The 25,055-nt window shown below is 37.7% G+C and overlaps 1 protein-coding gene across 4 annotated transcripts; it reads right to left on the bottom strand.

Annotated features, from left to right (window-relative positions):
• Positions 1 to 1,758: 1,758 nt before the first annotated feature.
• On the bottom strand, positions 1,759 to 24,983 carry Klp68D (kinesin-like protein 68D). 4 transcript variants are annotated; one of them, XM_087354259.1, is made up of 16 exons: positions 24,594 to 24,983; positions 23,998 to 24,106; positions 22,521 to 22,573; positions 22,145 to 22,233; positions 21,063 to 21,173; positions 19,288 to 19,412; positions 17,481 to 17,616; positions 16,729 to 16,881; positions 15,041 to 15,197; positions 13,799 to 13,937; positions 12,743 to 12,933; positions 11,303 to 11,461; positions 10,257 to 10,454; positions 8,522 to 8,745; positions 7,177 to 7,408; positions 1,759 to 3,568 (listed from the first exon to the last, which is right to left on the bottom strand). In XM_087354259.1, the coding sequence occupies exons 3-16, from the start codon at positions 22,542 to 22,544 to the stop codon at positions 3,017 to 3,019; spliced, it is 2,490 nt and encodes an 829-aa protein (XP_087210385.1). In that variant the 5' UTR covers positions 22,545 to 22,573; positions 23,998 to 24,106; positions 24,594 to 24,983; the 3' UTR covers positions 1,759 to 3,016. The 4 variants fall into 4 exon arrangements, with proteins under 4 accessions (XP_087210385.1, XP_087210384.1, XP_087210383.1 ...); XM_087354260.1 differs by lacking the exon at positions 23,998 to 24,106 and adding an exon at positions 4,610 to 4,836 and having other exon boundaries at positions 3,330 to 3,568; positions 24,594 to 24,968; XM_087354258.1 differs by lacking the exon at positions 23,998 to 24,106 and having other exon boundaries at positions 24,581 to 24,983.
• Positions 24,984 to 25,055: the final 72 nt, after the last annotated feature.

Raw genomic sequence — 25,055 nt, 5'->3', positions numbered from 1 at the left:
GTATGTTCAGTGTGCTGCCCATAATTTAGCCATCAGCAAGGCTTGTTCAATTGCTCTCATCAGAAAATAGATGGCAGTTGTCAATAAATTTCTGCCAGAGGTTTAAAAGAGTTGTAAAATTGTGTATATGTGTTATTCAGCATTTCAAATTATTCTTGGAGTTTTTGTAATGTTATAATTTTCATCATTCTTTTCAGTTTCCTTTCTGTTATGTGAAATGTAAGGGAAGAGGGGACATGTAAGAACATGTCTTGCATCATGTATTTACAGCAGGGGATGTAGAGTTGTTCATTCATCGCCCAACAGTCTGTCAATTCCATATTCACTCTTCCATCTGTACTATTAAAAGCAAATTCAGATTCACTCTTATGAAAGAGTGAAGAAGGTTCTTCCATGAGCGAATTAAAATAATGGTGATAATACTGGCATGTCTCCACCACCACCAGTTTGTCTGAAAACAGAAAATCTGTGGATTTGAGGTGCTGTTTATGTGTGATTCTGCACTGATTTTCAATCGAGGACATACTGTAAATCTGTGGACAGCAAAGCTGTTCAAAGTGTGAGAAGGCAAGCCCCAGTGTGGTGCTGGCTGGTGGTGATTGTGGTTCTGGTTCACCTACACTTCCTCTCCTTCAATCCTTGTCACTTGAATAAGCATCACTATCACATCCTAGAAGTGTTTAAATTTTTTCTAGATGTAGTTTCTCGGTTGACTCCATGACTGAAAATGTCTAACCATACTGGGAGAAATATTTCTGTTGCAACATTGCCAAACATAGCGTTCCTGGCAGGATATTTGTGACAAAACCCTTAAAGCTTATCCCACAAGAATATGGAGACAAATCACTTGCCAGAATACGAATATCCTTTAATGGATAGCTGAAACACTGTTTTAATAGGGTTAACAACCCCTCTCTAAAATGTCCTTCAAATGCAGTAATGGGTATAAATGCAGCTTTATATTTTTCAATTGAGATAATGAAATCTGTGCCACTGGCGCTCTCCAAATTAAGAAAGAAAGGGGGGGGGGGCTAATTTAATGCCAGCTACAAGCCTCCAGAGAATACTAAAACCAAAGAGACGCTGTTGTCCCAGAGTTCGCAGAGGTGTAAAGCAACCAGAAAATAAAGAGGCACGTTCAAAAATTACAAAACTATATTGAGTACAGAAATAAATAAAAAAAGAGAAGACACACAGAGGATGGCAAGAAACAATTAAAAAAATACAAACCAAAACTCACATTTCTCAGGCCCCGGCCGGGGTTCCGACTAGCAATCATTTCCCATCCCACGACCAAACAGAATTCCAGGCCGCCCCCACAGCAGCCAGAAATTTAGTCTCTCTCTCTCTACCTGAATGTTCACCCTGTACTGAAGGCACACGCAGACTAACTTCTGCACAGCTTCTCCGTGGGAGCGAAGACTGCAGACTGCAAAGACCTTAGAAATGGGGGAGATAAACCACTCCGAGCCATGAGGCATGGCTCAGATCACGCATATGGTTATCTTCGCCACATCAATGATACTGTAACACTAAACGGTCATATGAAAAAATAAATAACCACACAATCTGAATTCATTCTCCTGTTTCTGAGTGATCTGTTGAAGTTAAATTACTAACTTATGAGTAAAGCAAACTATTACATATATTAAAATATAATCCAGTATATGAACTTAATTAAGGCATAAACAAACGGGGAACATCCGTATCATACAAATTTACAGGCTCGGCTTTGACAGAATTAAACATGAATAAAGCTATTTGTAACTGTTATGTTTATTTAAATACAAAATTTGTCACATTTGCACATTAGCATTACTTGAAAAGCCACACTGCAAAAATATAAAATATAAGTCAATGTGGTCTTAAAGCATATTGAAGTTTTGCCTTACACCAACTTTAACATCAGTAAACAGTTTTATAAAGCAAATGGTATATAAGTCTTCTATATGTAAGTCCTTGTCTTATTATATAATGGAAATAAGTTTGGAAGCTGTAATTTTTTGATTCCAAACATAAATTCAAGTTGCTGTACCAAAAGTCAATTACAATAAGGATTTCAAATTTAAACCCATCAGGCTAAATGGTTTCTTTTGGCACTCAGAATGCACCATTTACGGGATGATTCACAAAGTTGCCAAATAACACACCCATATATCAATGTTATGAACTGCCTATTAATTATTACTAAAATTTTGTAAGGTTGATAAACTGCCTCAAAAAGAATACTAATGCAATTCTATAAAACCTCGAATGCACAATCTGTTGCAGGCTAAAATAACAACATAGCAACACAAATGAAGTGTGGGTAAATATGCACATTAACAGGCAATTCACTTCAACTTTGCAAAATTTCTAATCACAAACTGAAAACTGAAGGCTTCACTTAGAAGTAACACTGAACAGCTATGACAAATATCATAACTGTGTTATGTTTCAATGAATGTGCGACGACTTCTCAGCCTATAATACATTTAATAATTTAACGATAAATATAAATAACACATTAATGTACTGGTAAGAATCATTAAAATACCTCCATTAACACATAAATACATGCCAGGATATTAATATCATATGTCAAAATAGAGGACGCAGTTAAATTAATACTATAAGGCAAAATTCTGCTGAACTGTAAAAATTAATGTAGCACATTTACATGGTCAGCCACAGCCTATTACAGTATAATCCATGAATATATTTAAATCTGACTGAAGAGATTGAATCTGCCTCCATGAATATTGCACATTCTTGTAATACTTACAAATAAATAGGTTAAGTAAATAAAAGTGAATTCACGTATGAGGCTTCAAATGAAATATCAAATAGAATGCAAATATTCCATGTAAACCTTCAATTGAAATTTTAATTTGTATAATTAAAACAAAGAGAAGTCCTATTTTAAATACAAATTTGACAGCCTCTCAATGAATATAGGCATTAGAACGTTTAATAAGTAATTTCAATTCAGCACTACAGACATTAACAGCTATATTTTTAAACTTTATATTGCAATCTAGGTGCAGAAAAGTGAGATCACAGCTATTACAACTGTTTGCATAATGTATATTATTCTAAATAAATAAATAATACAACAAACAGCAGCGAGAAATTTCAGATCAGCGTACACTAAACTGCCAAACTCTTGGCTTTGACTAGAATCACAACTGATGGGAGGAATGGTATGACCACAGTGAGGACAAGATAGAATGGGCTGGGGGGCAGAACAACCATGCGAGCAACCTCCCTCAACGACACTTACTGGGGGCTTTTGTGCAATTACATTTCTTCTCAGAAGCCGGGTGCTGCCATCATCTGAAAGTGACCGGGAGAATTCAGTTCCTTTGAACTCAGGGGAGCTGATTCTTTCTGTCTTTATTTGTAATCCCAAACCCATTCCTGACTTTAGCCGATCTCTTGACAGTAAAGCCTCAACTCGAGAAGCAAAGTTACGAGTCATCTGCGCGGCTACTTTGGAACCAACCCGCGTGCCTTTGGGAACACTGGTGGTGAAGCTTGAGTGGAATGGCCTGAAGAAGTTGTACATTGGTTTGCATTCCTCTTCCCCCTGTAAATAAAATAAAGTCATTACCATACTAAGACAAGACTCAAATATACACAGGCTTTAGAAACTGAAACAATAGCATTCACTGTGCAGTATAATTTTCCGCAACTTGAAAATGGCACATTTTAAAAATGAAGGAGTGACCAAAGGTTAGGATTTATAGCTAAGTTTTATTGCAAAGAGTAAACTACACTTATGACAGTAAAGAAACTGCTGTGCAGTAAGTGTTGATCACTGTCGACCGCGGTATCACAGGGTAGCATCTTCATACATGAGTTACGTCCTATAACCTATGGTCCCCTTACAGCACATAAATGTACTTGCCCATTTGGCAATTAAATAAAAATCAGTTCTAGAGAATTCTTCCCTTTACATTTTTTGTTTTGTTTCAATGTCTTCTACCCCTTCTCATCATTATTATGCATCATTTTTTCCACACACTGTTAAACCTCCCCATTTCAGCCCTGAAGATGGAGATGTTTCTCTGAAATTCTGGTATAAATATAAGAGTCTACACAGCATCATAACTCATAAGAACATCATCATTATACAACCCTGGTTTGTGGAATGTGGGTTACACCCTGCTTGATTTCCTGTTAACTTGACGGAAGGCAGGCTGTTTATGAATATTATAAACTTTTAAATTATTCATGTTTTTCAAGTTTGCACAGAAAAAAAATAAGACATATCTGTAACAAAGCAGCCTGATTTATAGTTCAGATATAAAATAATATCTGGACAGACCTGCATACACACACGCACAAAGACTGGAAGTGCGTAATATTCAGACTTTGGTCTTCTTGACTAACTCGCTGCATAACCTGTGGGAACTTACCAGCTCCCTCTTGAAGGGAGAAGTCACTTCTACCCTGAATATGATGGAGGCAGTATGTTCATATGAAATGCTGGTTAACAAAATACAAGATGATGACATGATGCCACAATCCAGACAACCAGAATCATAACTCTAGCTGGCGTGGGAACCTCAAATCTGAATGTACAATAATACTTACGAGCACTGAAAGGGCAGAAAATAAAACCCACCTGGTCTTACTGGTTTTGGAATGCTTCTCTTTATCCTTTTCTTTGCGTATGGACCTGCTTTTGGTAGTGCTACTGATGCTTAATGGCGCTGCATCAACATCTATCACGCCATCGTCTCTCAGCGCTTCATCCAAAACAGCTTGTATCTTGGGTGCAATCAACGGCCCTTGATAATCTGAAGTGGTGCGTGTATGAGGATCCAGTTCCAAGTTTAATATGTTTTCCCCCTGTTAACACATTGCACTCCGATCTAAGCATCTGTGCTTAATAAACATTTGCATTTTGTACTCAACAAACAGGGAAAGAATTCATGTTACTTAAAAGCCTCTGATGTGTGGTTGCTGTGCCAAGATTTATCAACTACTGAAAAGATGGTTTCAAGATTTCCGTACGGTATCAAAACAAAATAAGTGCTACTTCTAAAGAAGAGCTGGTCAAGCTGACTATTGCGTCATCCAAGATAATTCACACACAAGAAAATAAATGTCAATCTGCTGTTAGTGTCAACACCCTGTAAATGAAGACTGCGACCATTAAATTAGCTGCATCATGGGCAAACCAGCCCATCGCTTCACTACATGCACGGGCAGAACGTGAGTACTTTAACCCTATGAGGACAAGGTGCACCTAAAAATATTTATAAAGATTCGGCCTATGCTACAAAGAAAACACAATTCACCTCCATTACATTGACCACACTCAACACTTAGAATCATAAATACACTCTGGAAACAAAGTGCAGAGTTACAGACTGTTAAATCAGGTGGTATATATAGTTACCACTGGCCTTTACAGGTTTAAGGCAGTGATTCTGAACTTTTGAAGAACCAGGGCCACATTCTCACTATCCAATCAACTCGAGGGTCACTGAGTTACAGAAGAGGACAATTTATTGAAAATAATGGCAACTTATTTAAAATGTGCCAAAATACTACTAATAGATTTAAATGATACAAAATTATATTTTTCGATATCAGTATTAGTGAGATACAGGTCATTCAGAAAAACACACAAATTTGAAGACTGTGTCACAATGAAGTGACTAGCTGGAAAAGTAAAAGCTGGTTCCACTGTATGTGGGAATGTCAGGAGCTTGCAGCCAAGCACACACTGTACACGATGGTGTTCAGCACGGAGAGGCGTGTATTTACTATTAAAACATTTTTCTAAAACAGTAGCGGAGGATATTCAATATGTCACAGGACCAAGAAGATCTGCGGTCGGCAATTTGGTACATAAGTCCGAATTAACTTGTAGTGTACTCGACAACAAGAAAGATGTGTTGGGAAGGCACGAGTCAGCATACACACAAGACAATGTTGCTCAAGCACTGCTTTGGAATCTGAGGAAATCGGCAACACAATGTTCCCAGTCACTCGATGTTAAAAGAACATATACACACCATCATGTGACAGGGTTGTAACCTTACATAATCCAAGCAGTGCAGATGCCCACTACAACCTACAGGCAACAAAGATGACAATGTTCCATTTAACACCAAATAATTTATGACGTCTGAATTTTACTACTGCTGATTCCTAATCAATTTTCTGGCACTGTCAATAACACAATACTAAAATTTTGTTAATTCACGGTACACAGAGCCAAAGGGTACAAACTTCAAATTGACCCTTCAGTGATGACAGACAATTAGAAGGCTTTCCATTTCATGTGAATGGAGAATATTTAAACTTTAACAACCTAAAATGCACAGTTATGATTAAAATGTACTATTTATCTTAGACATTCTTTGTTTACAGATATGTCTTGGTTCACATTACCGAGTTCCTTATTTAGATGAAAAATAACACAAAAAATCTTGAAAAACTTTGATTGTTCAGGATTAAATTTTTCCTTCCATGAACCGTAAAATTTCGGAGTCGAGATACCACTTCCAGGCATCCTCTTGTAACACTGCCACCCACCTGTGGCTCTGATGGAACCTGGTGAAATATGGTTGGAGTATATGCTTCTGAACTACACCCATTAACACGAATAACTCCTCCACAATATATAGTTCCTCGTCTGTTAGCAGTTTCCACGATCTAACAATTGATGAGTGCATAAATACCCACTAAAATGAATACTGAAACTGTTTAGCGTTGTAGTTTCTGTTACAACATTCAAGACAAGTTACATGAAAATATGATGAAGTTGATTACGCTTGAAGTGTTAGTGGCTTCAAATTATGCAATATTCATCAAAGATAACTGTTAGGTATTTTACCTACACTTAATAGAGGCAAATGTAGCTTTTCATTACAGGTATTTCAGATTCACATAATTAATTTCATAAGTACCGGGCACAAATATATTGTACAACTGTAATTCACTCTGTACTGAAGCCAGTCAAAGTTAACCAAGAAACCTGAAGAGCTCTTCATGTCTATCAGCAGGTAAACATGACACTGGTCTGGTCCTTATGTTCCATGGTCTGAGCAAAACCCCCCCCCCAGTGCTTTCCCAAGTTGAGTAGTCAGCCTACCGAGCATATGATCAGTTGGAGACATAAAAATTAAACTGAAAAAGATTTTTGTAAAGTACAGAATGTAAATTAACATGACTCACGTGATAACGATGGTGTCTGCCAACTTTGATTGCAACCCGACTATAGTCAGAAAGAGGACGTCTTTCATCATTAGCGGAGACGGGCCTCTTGGACATATTTGGCGCTTCTTCTTCATACGGAGATATACAAAATGTGTCTTCTTCTTCGTCATAACGGATTCGAGCCAACAGCTTATTCTTCTCATCGACAGGTATGAAATTTTCTATTATCAGATACTTCACCTTCAGATCTCTGTGAAATATTTGAAACATATACATTAAATACTGCACTATACACACACATAAACTTCTTTTACTCCCTCACAATTTCACTGTACACTAAATTAGTTAAAAATTCAGGCCATTTTCATATTTATGCAAAAGCTGATTGCAGTTTTTCTTCCAAAAGTTTCAATCATGCCTTTTTTCAGAATGCATCACCATGTTATGATGTGGGGGGGGGGGGGGGGAGACTGCTGGAACTGAGAGGTCAGTGCAAAATATTTTAATAAAAAAATAAAAAGGTATATTTGGGGAGGGGGATACGACGGAAAGAGATGCTTTCCACAAATAAATGGTGTCGACGAGATGAACAATCAACGACACTCTGTGAAAAACAAAAAAGTTGAAGCAAAATTATAACAATTAATACACTAATGAAAATTCAATACCACAATTCATATACCACAAAACAGGTGCATGACCTACGCATGATGGTAACATACATACATAGTGCCCTTCACAACAAATGATATTAAGATACAATCTATGAGCTGCATCATGTAAGAAACTCCATGCTACATTTCCACTTATGTAGCTGAGTTCAAGTGCAACCTCTTCATGCAGGAGGAATCCAGTTGAAGAATCAGTATCAAAATACCTTTATTCCCAGAATCTCCATTCAGCATACACATCAGAGCATCTCTGCAGTTGATACAATGTATGTGACTTACAACCCAACCGCCAGGCACCAATATTGGCCTTCTGGGTTCTCACAACGTTCCTCCAGAACGTCCGTCTCTACCTACAAGTCTGCACGGCATTACAACCCAGAAGACCAAAATCAATGCCTTCACTATCACGAGAATCACAAATTTCAGTCTACTGGCATTTCTGAAGTTCAGTAGTCTTCAATGGTGCACACTCAAATAATGTTACTTAGTTTATTTAAAAATGCTTCTCAACTGTAAATGTTCCGTCATCCATTTGTGACTCACAGGTGACAAATGTCGTACCATGTCCGATATTCTTCGAGGGACCAGGACATAAGACTACCCTGCAGGAAATTGATTTTTAGCTGTCCAGTGAATCAGCTTTTATTTTACTGAGTTACCATAGCTCTCATACCACTTACAGATTTCCTTACCTCATTAGGTCATTTTGCGTGAGTTCAAGTTCTCGCCTATCTCTATTAAATTCATCAGTGACGTCATGAATCTCCTGTTTCACGGCTTGCAATTTCGTAAACAGTTTCTTCAGCTTCTTAGTTTTTATTTCAACTTCCTGTTGCAGAGTCGTGTAGGTCTCCATAATTTCTATAGCCGACTCCTCCTGCAATTCTATCTGCTGCCTCATTTCCACTTCCAGTTTCTAAAAATGGACATGTATGTAATATCACATAAATATCTAATGACATAATAATAAAAACTTTTGCCTTTAATTAACATTGTACAGAACTCTTCTTTTCACTGGGAACACTTCTACAAAAAGAAATTCATTCCACAAACAGGGCAAATGCCCTACAAAATTATTAAATAATTAGAAAAGATATTGAAGAAAGTGGTTATGGACTAATTAAAGGTAAAACACTTAAAACCTGTCAGAACAATTGTTCTTTGGACCACAATTAGAACAAAGGCCATCCCAAATATGAAGGAATGCTAACCACTGGGTTGCAACACTGTCACTTTACTGTTTCTGGTGCAGTGGGGCAAGACTATATCTCTGTGGAACTGGGCCTCTGACAGAACATCTGTCCAAGGAGCAACGGCGGAATGATACTCACACCCGACGGAAAACCAAAGGACTCAGAGAAGACTTTTCCCAGTGTCACTTTATCCACCATAAATTCCACATGGACTGACTGAGCTAAGCACAAACTCGAGCCTTTATGGTGAGAAACCAACTTGGAAAGGCACAGATTTCAGTTACTTTAGAACTGGCAAGGGCACATCACTTTTTATCAAGCCTGTGTAAGGTTTTACACGTTTCTTAACACTTCACTAGCCTCAATTTTGGATTTACTTGACATGGGCCACGCCCGTGATCAGGAAACCATATCTGGCCTGAGATTACTTAAGGGTTGCTCATGCCTGTCTGATCAACATCCTCAGGAGTCATACCACTTGTTTTAGGTCAAATGGCACGTTATGGTCTCACATCAGCATCTGAGGAATCTCCATATGACCTTCATCCACTTGGTTGATAACACAACTTAGAATGGGATATGTAAGCAGGATATTAGAAAAATGAACATTTTCTATAAATTTCATGATGGTAAGCATATAACAGAACCTGAATATATCATGTCTCGACATAACATGGAACAGAATATATCACAAGCATCATCACGTTCTCCAACGTGGTTAAATTTTATTTCAAAGCAATTAATCTGAAAGATGTTCACAACCATTTATAAGATTGTACTGCCGCAGTCCATGAAACTTTTATTGAAGAGTGGCACAAAGCACAAAAGCAATTTCCAAAACACATTTTTAAACTAAGATAGCAGATAGACACAAAGTTGATGCCAGTCATCTGTGCTATTGTTTCTCCTTAAACTGATGCATATTCTTGGACATTTTTGTCGATTTGGTCCGTTAGTTTTAAGTCACACAATGTTGTATAAACTGGCTCTGTTTCCATCATCAGCTAAAACTTAACAACCAATCAGTTGGGTTTCTGAATAAAACCAGCTTTCATTAAAATTGGAGGTGGTCGGGTTGAAAATTGTGTTTTCATGTGATGATTTGGCATGGAATGACTATCTGGCCACTCACAAAGACATGTCATGGGACATATCACTTTTGGCATTAAAAGTTAAAGAACAGGATTAATGAGTTTGTTATTAAAATATAATGAGGGCGAACACTGAAACTTACCTTGCGCTCAGCAATCTCCTGGTTACGCTGTTCCAGCGCTCTCTGCTGTTCATTTGTATGATCGATGATGTTCTTCCCACCACACAGCAACTTGCTCTCCATTGCCTGTATCTTTCCCTCTAACTTTTGAGTAACCAGTTTTTCATGGGCCACCAACAGTTTCTTTGATTCAAGTTCATCGTAAAGACGCTGTTTTTCCTACGAGAATAAAAACCCATTAAAAACATGGTAATAATAAACAAATCTAAAACATAATGAAAGCATATTTGAAACACCTAGCAGAAAGACCAATATAATTCACACTGGCTATATATGTAAGGAAGAGGTATCATCTTCTGCAAGATGACCCAAGTGTCAATGCCTTCCATATACAATCTGACAAACATTAGAACTGTGTACAAATCACAAAAATGTTCGCTTGAAGCGTGAGGTAAAGACAAAAAAACTGCAAATGTTTGAACACCCCTTCAATATTGTTTAGGAAGCCAGGATGCAAGTACGCAGCTGTGAATAGTGTGGGGGTGGTTCGCTGTTTTCCAATATTTCTGGTGTCAGTCCTTGTTCCTCTCCTTTCAGATGTTACTTTATGATGGCCCGTGGCCAGTTCCAGAAGGGAAGAAAGATAAGAACAGCGGAACACAGCACAGCAAAGATCGCTGACATCAGTAGAGGAGAGATAGTGGCAGAGTAGCTGCACATCTGATGGATTACCATAAAAAACAACTATTATGTTTGTATATTTACCTCTGTTCCATTAGAATCTTACACAGAAATTATTTTTATTTAAAATTCATTCACTGCATCTGTACTTCGTATAAGAAGCATACCAATAGCATATCTCCTTATTCTTGTTTGAACGACTTTGCTAAAATCTTGAAACGTGACCTCAGATCTCTCGAAAATTGTGAATGTGACTTTGCCTCCACAACAACGAGCTAAATTAAGCGTGAGATTGCGACTGACTTCTGCATTCCCTTTGCAAGGCACTAAACACCAATTGGGACAAGTAACATTGATGACAAATAATTCACACAAATTTCACTTACCTCTTCAGTAGCTTTATTAATTCTTACGGCGTCCTTTCTGTTATCTTGCTGTTCATCAACAGAAGAGTCTTCTTCACGTTTCCTTTCTTGTTGGACAGCTTTGAGTTTCTGTTGTTCCAGCGTCGCCCCTCGCTCTTGCATTCGTAAAGCAAGAAGATTCTACAGAGAGCAAGCATTCTACAGTTTTGTACAGACACTGGCTACAAAATCCATTGTCTAAATCAATCTGCAGCCTTAAACTCATATTCTGTCTATGCTTCTAGTGCATCAGTGCAGATTTTTTGAAATTACCTCAACCAGAGTAAACATTCAAAGATAATAATAATTCAATTTGAGCAAGATTACAAGACACACATGTCCTAGTACGCCATATGGCTTCTTGCTTGTCAGTACATCCAGGATTGGTAATGAGCCATTTTTTCCATTTCTGCAGTCAACTTGATATTCATATGTATGCTATTAAGATGTCATTAAAACTCTTGCTATTCTTCTTTTTTACATGGCCATATAACAAACGTATCCTAACATGCAGGATTTGAGGTTTTCGTGCTGGTAAGTCTGAAGATGTGTCTTCTTGGTGGTTGAAACGTGTAGTCTGGTAGAAGTTTACTGACGTTTCAAAGGCCCTTGCTGCTTCAATCATCAGTGCAATCATGGAGGCAGCAAGGACCTTTGAAATTTTGGTAAACATCTACCAGACTACATAGCGTAACAACACAGAAGACAACCGTCTTCGTATCCTAACACACATGCACCACGACAGCCTTTTGTGGACCATGCTCGATGCTTGTTTTTCAAGATTTTCTATGAAGTAATTTGCCGCAATCAGTGACCCCACTGCTATTCCCATTAAATCATATCACATCAAGAACTCAGCAGAGTTCATACAGAGGTTAAAATTATGTCATATCAAGATTCTTTCTATTCAGATAAACATGGCACTATTATATCACGCAGCCATTCCACTGCTGAAGCCAGAAATATCTTATGAAAGTCATTAGAAAATAGATTCAAGCAACTGAAGCAATAAGCCCATCTGTCATTTACACTCCTGAAGATGATCAGGAATTCTGCATTTTCTTTTTAGTACAATGACAATGAACTATGTTTAATGTGGTTTATGTTATGTAAGTTGCTTAAACTGTAAGGATACCTACAACTTGTACAACCCTTTAAAGCTTAGCAGTAACTATATGTCCCACTTGGTAAAAAAATCAGTAACTCTTCATTTTGTATTTGTAGGTTTAATATGACTCTCAGTATAAACAACTATTTCCTTAAACAGCACTAATAAATTAATGTTTGTAATGGTGGGGAGCGATGTTATCTTTGCTGTACAGACAAAATCCTTAATTATTATTTACACAAGCCTTAGCTTCAAAGGGTTAATCCTACTTTTATTTCTTCAACGGACGTCAAGAGATCACATTTCAAACCTACCTTCAATCTCGCAATTTCCACTTGGTATTCCCGCAACAGAGCGTCCTTAGGATCTTCATTAATTCTGGGTTTATTTTTTATGTTTTTAGCTCTGTTTGCATACCTCAATGTCGTTAGGCTTTCGTCATAATTGTAACTGGCAGGACCAATATTGGCGACCATTATTGTCTTTGAGTTTCCACCCAGTGAGTCTGTAAATCAAATACGAATGTTCAGTGATATAGCACCAATACCTCTGTAAAGATGATGCAAAAAGTAACCAGAAACATTACTACATTCAAATGCTGATAAAACACCTGTGTTCCTTGCAGGCCTACCAAATCAAAGTTCATGTTAAAGGTTCAGCATCTGTGAAAGGTGTTTATGAAGAAGAAATGAATCCAGTTCTGCTCATAAAAAAAATTGCATAAAAAAAGGCAGACCTGCCCTTAGAGTCGAGATTCCTGCTTATGAACAAATTCCCAAATTCTGATGCAAAGCATTTTCTTTTCTTGGCAAGCTGACACATTTACTTTATAAGATCAAAATTATCAGAAACAAGCACCTTCATTCTTTGTATCACGTGTTTGTTCATCTCCAATTACACTGATTTGTTCTGTTGCTGATGCAAACATTCTACGCCACAATTTTTTTCAGATACTTGCATGCATGAAGAACACTTCAATATGATGAATACACCTTTCCACTTTCAGCGACTTGTGAATTTTGGCAGTTTTGTGTTACATCAGTCTGGGTCATCAGTTTTTCACATGACGTTTTTTTTCTTAAAACTATGGAATAGAAATCTACTACTGTGTCAATGTTCCAGCACACAATTAAACGTATTTAGTGACTACTTATGTTTTTCATGTAGAACACAGTAATGTAGCTCTGTCATAAATGTAAACTCTTTACGACATAATTAACATATTTTCATCACTACGACTTCCGGTCAGGATCCTGAGATTCTCAAGTTTTCTACTTACCGAACTACCAACTGCTGTATATAGTCACCAGTAATCAATTCAATGGGCAACTGGACGTCTTTAATATGACTGTAAAGTAAACTAATCTCACCTTGCAGAATTCTAGTGAGTTTTGAGTCACGATATGGAATATGCGCAGCCTTGCCCGACGAAACAACCAAGGCTGAAATTACATTGCCGAGAGCAGACAAGGAGAAGTTGATTTTTGAGGCTTCCTTAAGCCTTTCACCCTGCAACAAACTTATTCATGTTCCATCAGCAAGCTAAATAATAACCTACTACTCATTACACAATTACTACAATGAGAAACCTTCCATGCCATATGCGCAATTCACAGATTAAATACATTATGAACTACATTTGGCAATATCAATAAAATTGGAAACATCATGTGGATAGAATGACCAACAGTAGATTCCCAAAGGCAATTTTGAAATACTGCCCTGTTGGGAAAAGATCTCTCGGCTGACCTCGGAAGAGACGGACGGAAAATACAAGACCGTAACAGGCCTCGTGGCCTAATACGGGAAAGGATGATGATGATGATGACATTTTAAATAGTTTTAGACATAAAAGTGACATTGTAATAAACTAATTAACTCCACGAAGCAGTCTCTTTCTTGAAAAGCTTATGGTCGCTCAGCTAGTCAAAAATTCCCCACTCCCCCTTGTATCAAACCGAAGGTTGTTTACTGCGGTTGCAAGAGTCTGCCATTCGTTCATATTCTGAGCCAGACAAATCTAAAAGTAATATTACAATTAACTTAATAAAATCCAACATTAAAACTCTGTATGATTATACATGCTACTGTATGAGGTGAAGCTTTCATGGCGAGCGAAGATGATGAAAGATGCTCAGGCTACAAGCCACGGTGAACAAACCTTATCTTCTTCTTAAACATTAGCAGAAGATATTGTTTGTTCACCGTTCAGCCACCCGCCACAGCTTGTAGCCCGAGAATCTTTCATCAATAGGTGCTACTGTTCTGGTGACTGCAGTACAATTTTCAGCACTATGAACCACACACCTCATATTGTTTCCAAGAGGTAATAAACATCTTATACTTCCACGGATGGATAGTTTGGAAAACTTCTGTACTTCTGTTGAAAAAACATGCAGCATCATGACAAAGCTCAAAGTATTATTAACTTTGACACTTGACTAATGTGGCTGTACAGCTTTCACTGCAGCTGCTTTTACCGCTCGGACACCCACGCTCACGCACGAGTGGGCTGCAGAACAGTCCTGATATACTGCTAAGAGAAATTAAGCCAACGCATGGCGGCTCACATTACTGAACTGTGAACTGTGTCAAGTGTTATCTCTACGTACCATAGCTCCAGTTTTGGATTGTTTTTCACTCCCTGCCAAGTCAACGAGATTTAACTTTCCAACACGAATTGCCTTGTTTCCTCCAACACCACTCATTTCAATTGTAATCATAAAGATTGCATGAGAACGTGAACTGTGATCATTCATGTTTGTGGAGCTGGAAATTAATAACGCAAGATTATTTTACGGAACCACACTTATGTCTCAATTTGTAATACATCAAAAATACAGTACCTCGATTTATTTCACCATTACATACAATATTTAAGGGGTGAGTACAGAAGTGGAAAATGCATGCTTGCAGAATATACTTGTTTCTGATGCTCAAAATTACAACAAAATTTAAACATACTGTTCTCTTCTATTTTAACATGAGGAAATGTTTACTATTAATATTAAGATAAAAGCAGCTTCACTGACATGTACAAATATAATCTTTTACAAGGTTTTAAAATTCAATATACATTTAGCAAAAAAAGACTTTTGAAATCAGCAGATAAACACAAAGTAGTATCATCAACTCCGAGTATCTTTGCTATTTTGACATACTTCTTAAAAATGTGGAAGGCAGATATGAAAAACTTCAACTGCGCATAAAAACACGTAAGAATATCGACGTCAATGTGCACCACACTTTCAAAGACAGTGTGTGCAGGTAATGCTGCTAAGAGCAAGAGAATTTGTATCACTTGATGGGATCGATAGTTCACGCAAAGTTTACGAATACAGAGAGTCATCAGACAATTTCACTTTCAGGACTGTAAATGTCTAAGTACTGGTAATTAGTGTACATAATTTCAATCATTTTGCACAGACACATTTCCACCACTTCACTATAATTGCAGTACTGAATACATTTAGGCACGTAAAGCCCCGTGTCACTACTAAACTACGGCTAGCTACTTCTACTACTCGAGTGTTTGCTGCCCTCCAAAATAAGTCAGATTATTATAATTTATAGCCCAGAAGGTAACAGGATTCAATTCTCTTCCAGGCGGAAGTACAGAAATGAATTGAGCACATTGTTCTACAAGAAATTTTTCTGCATGATATATCTGTAAAGCAAGTGTCATGGAAGAAAAGTGTCTTAAAAAAATCCAAGTATTACAGTGTGATGTAAAACATTTCTTTGTCTTCCTAAGACATCTCCATGCTATGCGAATCTCTAAAGTAAAAACATTAGTACAAAAGTTCTGTCTAACAGGTTCGGTGCTCATTAAACAATCGCACGAAAATTAATTTATCAGAGAGGAAGCTGAAAACACTGGCGTTAAATTAGAAAACTTTAAAAAAAAAAATTATATTTGGGTTCTGAATGTGGCGGGTCAGAACATGCAGCTTATACTGAAAATGTAAGAGTTAAAATGTGAATGCAAGACATTTTGGGCTTTTCACTAACGGGGCATGGTTTTGATTAGGCAGCTATGTGAAAAGTAAACACAACAGCTATTGAAGCGCAAGACGTAATCGCAGACTTCACGAAGTCAGGTAAATAGCTTTACAGTATGTCTGAAAGCATCGTCTCGAATGGCCTGCTTAAAAGCAGAATGGTAGGACTTTAATACTTTCTCTAAAATAATTCACATCACAAGAGAAATGTGGGCAGAAATTTCTTAAAAATGTTGCCCATTATCTCAAGGTCACTGTACCTATAGTGACTTCAATGCTCATATTACATACGTACACACCCGATTTTTCTGTTTTGGTTCCCGATACACATCACTTGCTCAATTTCTTTCACGTTTTTGCAGACAAATGAAGACAGATCCTTAACATAGACACCGACATCCATGTTCTCACGCAATTCATACTTCTTGGTTGGATCTTTATTTAGAAGGTCCCTGGAAAACATAAAATATTTATTGTCAGTTTAAAATTTATATTCAAAGGTACATGGAAATGCCAAATAAATGATCCAAATAAATCAACCAGTTTCAGTAGAACAAAGAATACCAAGTACATCTACTACAGCGAAATTGTTCAACGCACAAACTGTGAGCACAGACACCTACTGACACATGTAATCAAATAGCCGGGCAGAAGGGAATGACACGAGGGCCTAAGAGGTGCTATATGTTAATAATTATTCATGCTACTGAAATTTTATAAGCCATCATGCATGTCCATGTATATTTCTAGAGTGGAAATACCCACATTTATATAATTTATCAGTTTTGGCCTTCAGTATTACTTTCACTGAAATAATAAAATTTCTTTAAAAGTGCTTTTAGAAAATGGGCTAGAAATCTTATTCAAGGGTGTGTGGATTGTAGATAAATAAAGCAGCGTGAAATATGTTATAGAAGTTGGCCATGAAATGTAAACTTCAAATAAGATGTGCTTTGGACACTGTAACACAAGGAGTCGTACATAAATCACAATGCAAATAGAAACTTGAGGCAAAAGTAATAATATTAATAAGTACCTGACATTTGCTCACCTGATTTCCTCTCGGTATATCTCCAAATACGAACTGTGTACGAGGTACTGGACGTTTGAACTTCGAGAGATATGATTGAAAATTTGTTCAAAAGATTTTGGAATTATCCCTTTCTCAGTCGGATCATTCTTACAGCCTACAAAGACAAAATATGAATGAGAGAGCAGTGTCATGCGGGATGACGTACATCCATCTATTTTATGTTGTTGAAGCGAACATCCCCAATTATGCAAACACATGCTGAAACACCCTTCTAGCATGTTTTCCTCAGTATCTTCTCAGATGGTGTTTGACTTCCAATACAATATTTTGAATACAATACTTTTATTTTCCGTCGTTACACAAGCTTGTTGTTAAAAATCATATAAAATTTCACATAAAATTGTTACATTTTAAAATTGACGACATGTTTCGATATACAATTCTATCATCGTCAGGTCTATCAAAATTAAAATTAAAATCTGGTGTATCTGTTGCTCTGCTTATATTGCTTTTGTTTTTATCCGTTTTTATTACATCTCAGGCTTCTTCCATTTAATTTTGGAGACGCGCCTGGGTGCCTATATCGGGTTGTGTGTGAGGTGCGTGTCCGTTGTTATTGAATGGCAGACAGACTGCCATTCAATAACAACGGACACGCACCTCATACACAACCCGGTATGTTATAATACTTTATATTTTGTGATTGCATTCATTTTGCTTGTAATACGATATATTTGAATAATTCCTTAAAATATTATAAATTAGAGTAATATTATTCCATTTCCTATTTCGGTAGCCTTATCACGATATGAAAATTAAAATTGATTTTGCAGATATAGGCACCCAGGCGCGTCTCCAAAAATAAAATCGAAGAAGCCTGGAGATGTAGTAAAAACGAGTAAAAACAAAAACAATATAAGCAGAGCAACAGATACACCAGATTTTAATTTTAATTTTGATAGACCTGACGATGATAGAATTGTATATCGAAACATGTCGTCAATTTTAAAATGTAACAATTTTATGTGAAATTTTATATGATTTTTAACAACAAGCTTGTGTAACGACGGAAAATAAAAGTATTGTATTGAGGAACACAAGCATGATGCAATTAAGATATAAACTGTACAATATTTTGAATTATCCAATGATGAACAAACAAGTATTTATTATATACTGTTGGTAAACAAGCTATGAAGGACATTGATCATTGTCCTTGGAGCTTATCCTACCATGACATAATCCGAGCATCATCACAATGCTCTTTCATGGCATAATGACTTCCAGTGGTACATGAAGAACACCGCATTTCGTAACACAATATTTGCTTGAAGATGGCTTGCTGCCTCCATCATGATGGAGGCAGAAAGGACCTCTGAAATGTCGGTGAACTTCTACCAGACTACTCGGTGCAACAACCCAGAAGACAGCCATCTTCAGGCTCGCCGCCGGGAAAACCTCAAATCCTACAAAATTACATACATGATTTTGTTTCCTTATTCTCAGTTCATTTATCAATGATCTGAATTGCTAAGATTATATATTCGTTAATGATATGGTGATCAATGAACAGTGAATTGGAAAATATGAAGAAGGTTCGCAAATATATTATAACGAATACTTCGTTGACACCACCGCAAAGATGAAGGCTTGAATGATACACTGACGCTGTATGCATGCCTCAGCTCGACTCCGGATCGTGTACAAAAATCATAAAAATTCTGGTAGACTCAGTCCGATACAAGACCGGAAGACGGATTTTTCAGTGGCAGACTCAGTCCGACATAAGACCTGAATGGGTTAAGAGTGACTTGATATAACTAACCTTCCATCGTGTATGTTTTTCCTGTTCCAGTCTGCCCGTATGCAAAGATTGTTCCGTTGAAACCGTCGAGCACCGACGCAACCAGAGACCTGACTGTTTCTTCGTAGATGTCATCTTGATTAGAACTGAAAAAGCAGAAAGACACACATAACAATTTCAGCAACTGTTTTATCTGCTATAATATCATGCAATGAGGAATGATATTTAACAAAAAAATTTAACAGTGACTTAATTTTCTTTACCACTGATCATGTATACAGGAATACACACCTAATAATTTATTCAAAATTCATTTTTAGTTTAACTGTGAACATGTTCTACCCAGCTGTATACAGTAGGGCACTGCTTATATGGCGGGTTAGGGACCAGACCCCCGCCGTAAAGCGAAAATCGCCAAAAAGCGGATCTTTGCCTTATTTCACTTGCAAATGCATATCAAAGCCTAATAAGATGTTACACTATCACATAGTAAGTGCACAATAGCGCTAGGCTTAAGAAAACGATATGAAATTAAAATGAATATCAGTAGTACACACATTGTCCTCAGCTTATAGTGATTGGTGAATATAAATTTGAAAATTGATATGCTTATAGTAGGAAGGATGAAGGAGATGGCGCATCTTCATCATCTGACTCTTCAACGAATCTTATTCGTTTTGGTGATGGTTAGGAAGCCATAGACATGCCTTGTTCACGAAGTTTAATCATCTCTAACTTGGCATTTAAAGTAAGAGGCTTACGACTCCTCTTTTTATCGCTACTACCCTTAGACGCCATTGTAATTACACTGTAGTAACACAAAAATATTATATAAATATACAGTTTGTAATAACTGAAAAATTGCCAGAAATACAGAGAGACGCAGAGCGCACAAAATCTGTAAACAGACTGAATCAGCGACGAGAAAATGGCGCCGGACGCACTTCTCTGACTCAGCTGTTGAGCGCCGTATTAGCGGATCTCCCGAAAAGCGGGGCCCTACTGTACTCTTTATACTGCAGCGTCTGTTGACTTTACTTTCTCTACGATGTTAAAGCATTAACTGACTTATAACATCCGGCTATAGAAGAGTGCTACAGCTCGACACTGAAGACGACGCATGCGTATTATGAAGATGTGACACTGTGTAGACTTATATGTAGGCAGACACCAGGGGAACGTACAATCTCCATCTTCAGGGTAGAAGTGGCAGTGCTGGGAAGCCAAGTTGGGTCAGAGGAAGGGCAGGCTTGGGGGAAATGGGTCAACCAAAGTTTAGGAATGAGGAAATGGTCTCCGCCAATAGCGAGTCTCAAGCAGGGAAACAAATTGGGGGGGGGGGGGGGGGAGTCTGGGTTAAGAGTGAGAGAAAAATGAAAATCAAGTTCTTTTAGGGCCAACTGGAGGTTGGAAATGGAGTACAGAGCCAGGCAAGACAGGGCAGTGAGCAGCAGAGGACAGCAGTCAGTATAATACGATGGCCAGTGTACAGCGTATGGATGGATCGTTGACAAAAAAGGGTGGGGAAACTGGATGATAAAAGGAAGAAGCAAAGGAAAGTCACCAATGCTTAGGATGTTGGGACAACAGGAACATGAAACCCTAGAAAAGGCCAGCTTTTAGAACAAGAATTGGTGGACAACATCAAGGAAGGTCCTCACAAGAACCGTGGACTGAAGAGTGATGATGAAAAGTCCGCACACTTTAAAAAATAAATAAATAAGATGACTATGGAATTTCGAGTTCCTTGTTCTCCTTCCAACCAAGTATTTTAAACATGTCATAATAAAACTTACTTCCAATCGTAGACTGCATCGTAAGTGAACAACCTTTTGTCTTCCTTGCTATCTTTTGCATTTGGATTTGTAATTTCGATGGCACCCCTGCTGGGAAAGCAGTCAATCACACTGTAAAGAAAATCATCAATAATAATCACAATACATCACCACTTAACAACCAACACAAATTTAATGCTAATTTCTTACCCTTCCTGTGTACTTTTGTTTGGACTTTGCAAAATTCTGATTGGAAACATTTAAGAGACTAAGAGAAGGAATGAGACAATAAGCTGCAAGAGAAATTAAATAATAGAAATTAGGATGAAGTAAACTGTTTTCTGGATATTATCCATTGTCCAAGAATCTCTCTTTTTTTTTAAAAAAAAGGCAACCCATTCTTCAGTGCCTGAGCATCTGCGGGTCCATTGGCTTTGATCTAGACAGTTGGTAGGACTCCTTGGACGAGTGATCAGCCTGTCGAAAGACCTCTACCCGTACACAACGTAGAAAGACGCAGACAAACATCCATGCCTTGAGCTGGATTCGAACCCACGGTCAGTGTCTTAGTGGCACAAGGCCCACGCCTCAGACCATGCAGCCACTGTGACGGCCGACTAAATGAAATTAATAAAAAACCATGATGTTTCGAAGATGGGAGTCTATCTCCATCTTCTGGTAAAGCCTACTCTGTTGGGCCCAATCAACTGAGCTAATCCCTATCTCCGAGAAATCAGGACACTGGTTTTGCCATAGACAGAGAAATACACAGTACCTTGGGCAGCCCTGAACACAGACGACCAAGTGGAAGATCAACAGCAATGTAGCATAAGCAAGTGAATATGATGATCATGTGCTTCTGGATTGTAATTCTGTGCAGACTGATGGTAAACACCAATGTTTTGTAGAAACATTGGTGTCAGGGATGAAGATGGAGACAGTGTGGTTCTCCTAAATGATATCTGGTCATATGTAGTGTGTTCACCGATGGGAATTATTGTTCAATTAAAATCAATTGAATTGTGATTATTATTCTTACAAAATAATGAGGTTCTTCTTGTGGTATGCACAAATAAAACAAGTTAATAAATACGAATCCTTACCATGAATATCCAGCGGCAATTTCTTTGTCATTCATAGGCCTGCACCTTACCACTACTTGTACTGCTTCATTTTTTGGGGATCGCTGTGGCTGAAGCAGAGACAAAATTATGTACATAACAATATGAGTCAGTGGGCTTAAAAGTTTCTAAATTCAAAGACTCATTTAATCATCAATAATATTAAGAAGAAATTAGTACATATTACCATAATCTAATTTAAATACCATAAACACCTGCAATGCTTTTGTTGTCACATTTCTAATAAAATTCCAATTAAATAACCTAACCTAACTTAAAAAATACTATGGTCTATATACAAATTCTATTTCCCTCACAACTTTAACATAATGTAAAATAAATTATGATAAAAGTTTACCAAAAACTTCCCAGTCTTTTCCATTCTCCTATCAGCTAATACTGGCAGTTAGTCTGTAAAGGAAGAAACAGCAAACATTTAGTTACTAACCTGAAATTCTTTAAAAAGGGGGGGGGGGGGAACAAAAACATGGCCACTTAAATTTAAAATATATTTCATACTTTTTATAAGTAACATGGTTTTGTGACTATGAGTTAATCAAGGTGATTAATAATAATAATTTTCTGATATTTAATTAATTATGTGGCAGAACAGACAAAACGTTACATGAACAGCATTATAAACACCATAAAATGCAAAGAGGTCTTACGCAGTGATGACATGTTACGTCCCATCAACCTCACTTCCCTTCTTATTTTCCGAATAACATTTTGTATGCATTTCTCTAGTCTCCCATGCACGCCCCACTTATCATCCTTTATTTTAATAATATCTGATGAAAGGCACCAATTGCATGGTAACTTTCAGCCAACCATCTCCAGCCCCTTATTACTCACTCCTCAGCGCAATGTTCCCAAATACCCTCAATCAATGTTCTTCAATTAATCTGAAGGAACAAGTACTATATAGCAACTTTCATACAATTTAAACTTTATGTTCATGGACAGCAGATGGGAAACAAAATATTTTTAAAGAGATCTGAAATTTTCACGGCGACAACAATGATCATGCCGTTCCTCTGGCTTCTGGTGCCATGTGGGCTGGTCGATAGACGCTGACGTTTCGGAGAATCCTACCATCTCCAACTTCAGGGCTGAAGTGACAATGCTGGGAATCACAGGTAATATATAAGATAGCAGGAAGAGAAGTCCAAAGGAATGGGCCAACAAGGATGGAAAGGGGTAGAGAATGAGTCAAGCCAGTGGGGAGCCTCCAAATGTCAAAGGAGTGGAGGCAGATGGAGGGAGGAGGGTAGGAGAGAAGACACCAGCCCTTACGAGAGCCACCACAGGATGAGATAGATGAGAGAGATAAAAGTAGGCTCGAGAATGTCACGAGTCTCGAGATGGAAGAGGGACGCAGTTTTGAACGCAAACAGCAGTTCAAGTACTTGGGAAACATGGTAAGAGACGACAACAAAGTCAGTGTGCAAATCAATGCCAAATAGCGGCAGGCATTTTGTCTACCAGAATCTTCTAAGTTCCTCAAACTTCTTGAGACAGCTGAAGCAGGCCACATACAAAACAATCATTAGACCAATAGTGCTATAAGGTGCAGAGACATGAACACTGACCAAAACAGATTAAAATATGCTATAGCTCTGGGAGAGGAAAATTCTGAGAAAAATATACAGTGTGGCCAATGAAAATGGACAGTGGCAGATAAGAACTAACAGTAAACTCTACAGTCTCTACGAAGATCTGAATTTTGTGACAGAAATTAGGAAACATGCTGAATCACTAAAATGTATGGCAGAGTGGATTGGGATTCAACTTGATATTTGAGACGTCCTGGGTTCAAATCTCAATCCAGTTACCTCAGCTGTTCATCATGGTTTTCATCAGTGTCTGCACAGACAGCATCTTATATTACATCTTCAATGCGTCCTTCATGCCCTTTTCAATTAATCACAGACCGCCTTGATCCTGTGAATCAGGGAGGAGAATACAGCCTGACTAGAGTGGACAAGACTACAATGTGCAAGACTCCTCCCTCAGTTAGCTTTTTGGTTGGTTGCATCATTACTTCAGTTCTGAAGATAGTAAACTTTCTGAGAAACGCTGGCATCTACCTACCAGTCCTCACGGTGATAAACCAAAAACACTATCATTTTAATAATGTTCTTAAATAAACTACGACTCAATCAATACGAATATCGGTACTGTCAGAGTAAACGATTATCGTTCATAAGAGACCCATCACTTACATTTTTCCACAGCATAAACTGATCAAGGAATTCAACTTAAAATACTGACACATTTCTATTAGAGCTACAAGAAATTTAAAATAGTGTCAAACGATGTTCCACGGATGTGCTTAAAATACGTCGAAACAATTTAACTTGATTACTGAACACAATAACAGAAACTTCTTATACTTCATACATATATTATACTTACCTACAGTACTCACCTTATTTGTTACTTCATAACCTCCTTAAAACACTACGCACAAAACTCCATCATGCAGCCCAGTTTTCAGCACGGATAACCAAAATTACTTTGGTTAGTATGCTATTATAAAATTCTCCTTTACATATTTGTATTCGCTCGTGTCATTCTTCCTTTTCTGAGAAGTGCTGTACACAGTATTCAGAAATTCACACTCATTAATAGCCGATCAATATATTCACCACAGAGCAGACAGAACAGAGAAGTCGTAACTTTAATTTCCTTGGGCCTCTATGGAATCAGTTTTAGACAGCCGGGGAGCACAAATAATATTTAGTGCCGGGCAGGAGTTTCGGCCTGGTTTAAATGATAGCAATTTAATGTTATGTAGAAAATTTTGAGCTATCTCGGGGCCACTCTTTTTACGCAAAGAATGTTTATGTAGTGGCGCTCATTTTATGTGGGAGTTTTGTAGCAGGCCCCT

Source organism: Zootermopsis nevadensis, unplaced genomic scaffold, assembly GCF_977971745.1.
Source record: "Zootermopsis nevadensis isolate Lab colony 2312 unplaced genomic scaffold, Znev_1.0 Znev_ptg000023l, whole genome shotgun sequence".
Classification (NCBI taxonomy): Eukaryota; Metazoa; Arthropoda; class Insecta; order Blattodea; family Termopsidae; genus Zootermopsis; species Zootermopsis nevadensis.
Note: the sequence above shows the minus strand (reverse complement) of the source record. Positions and strands in the feature narration are given on the sequence as shown.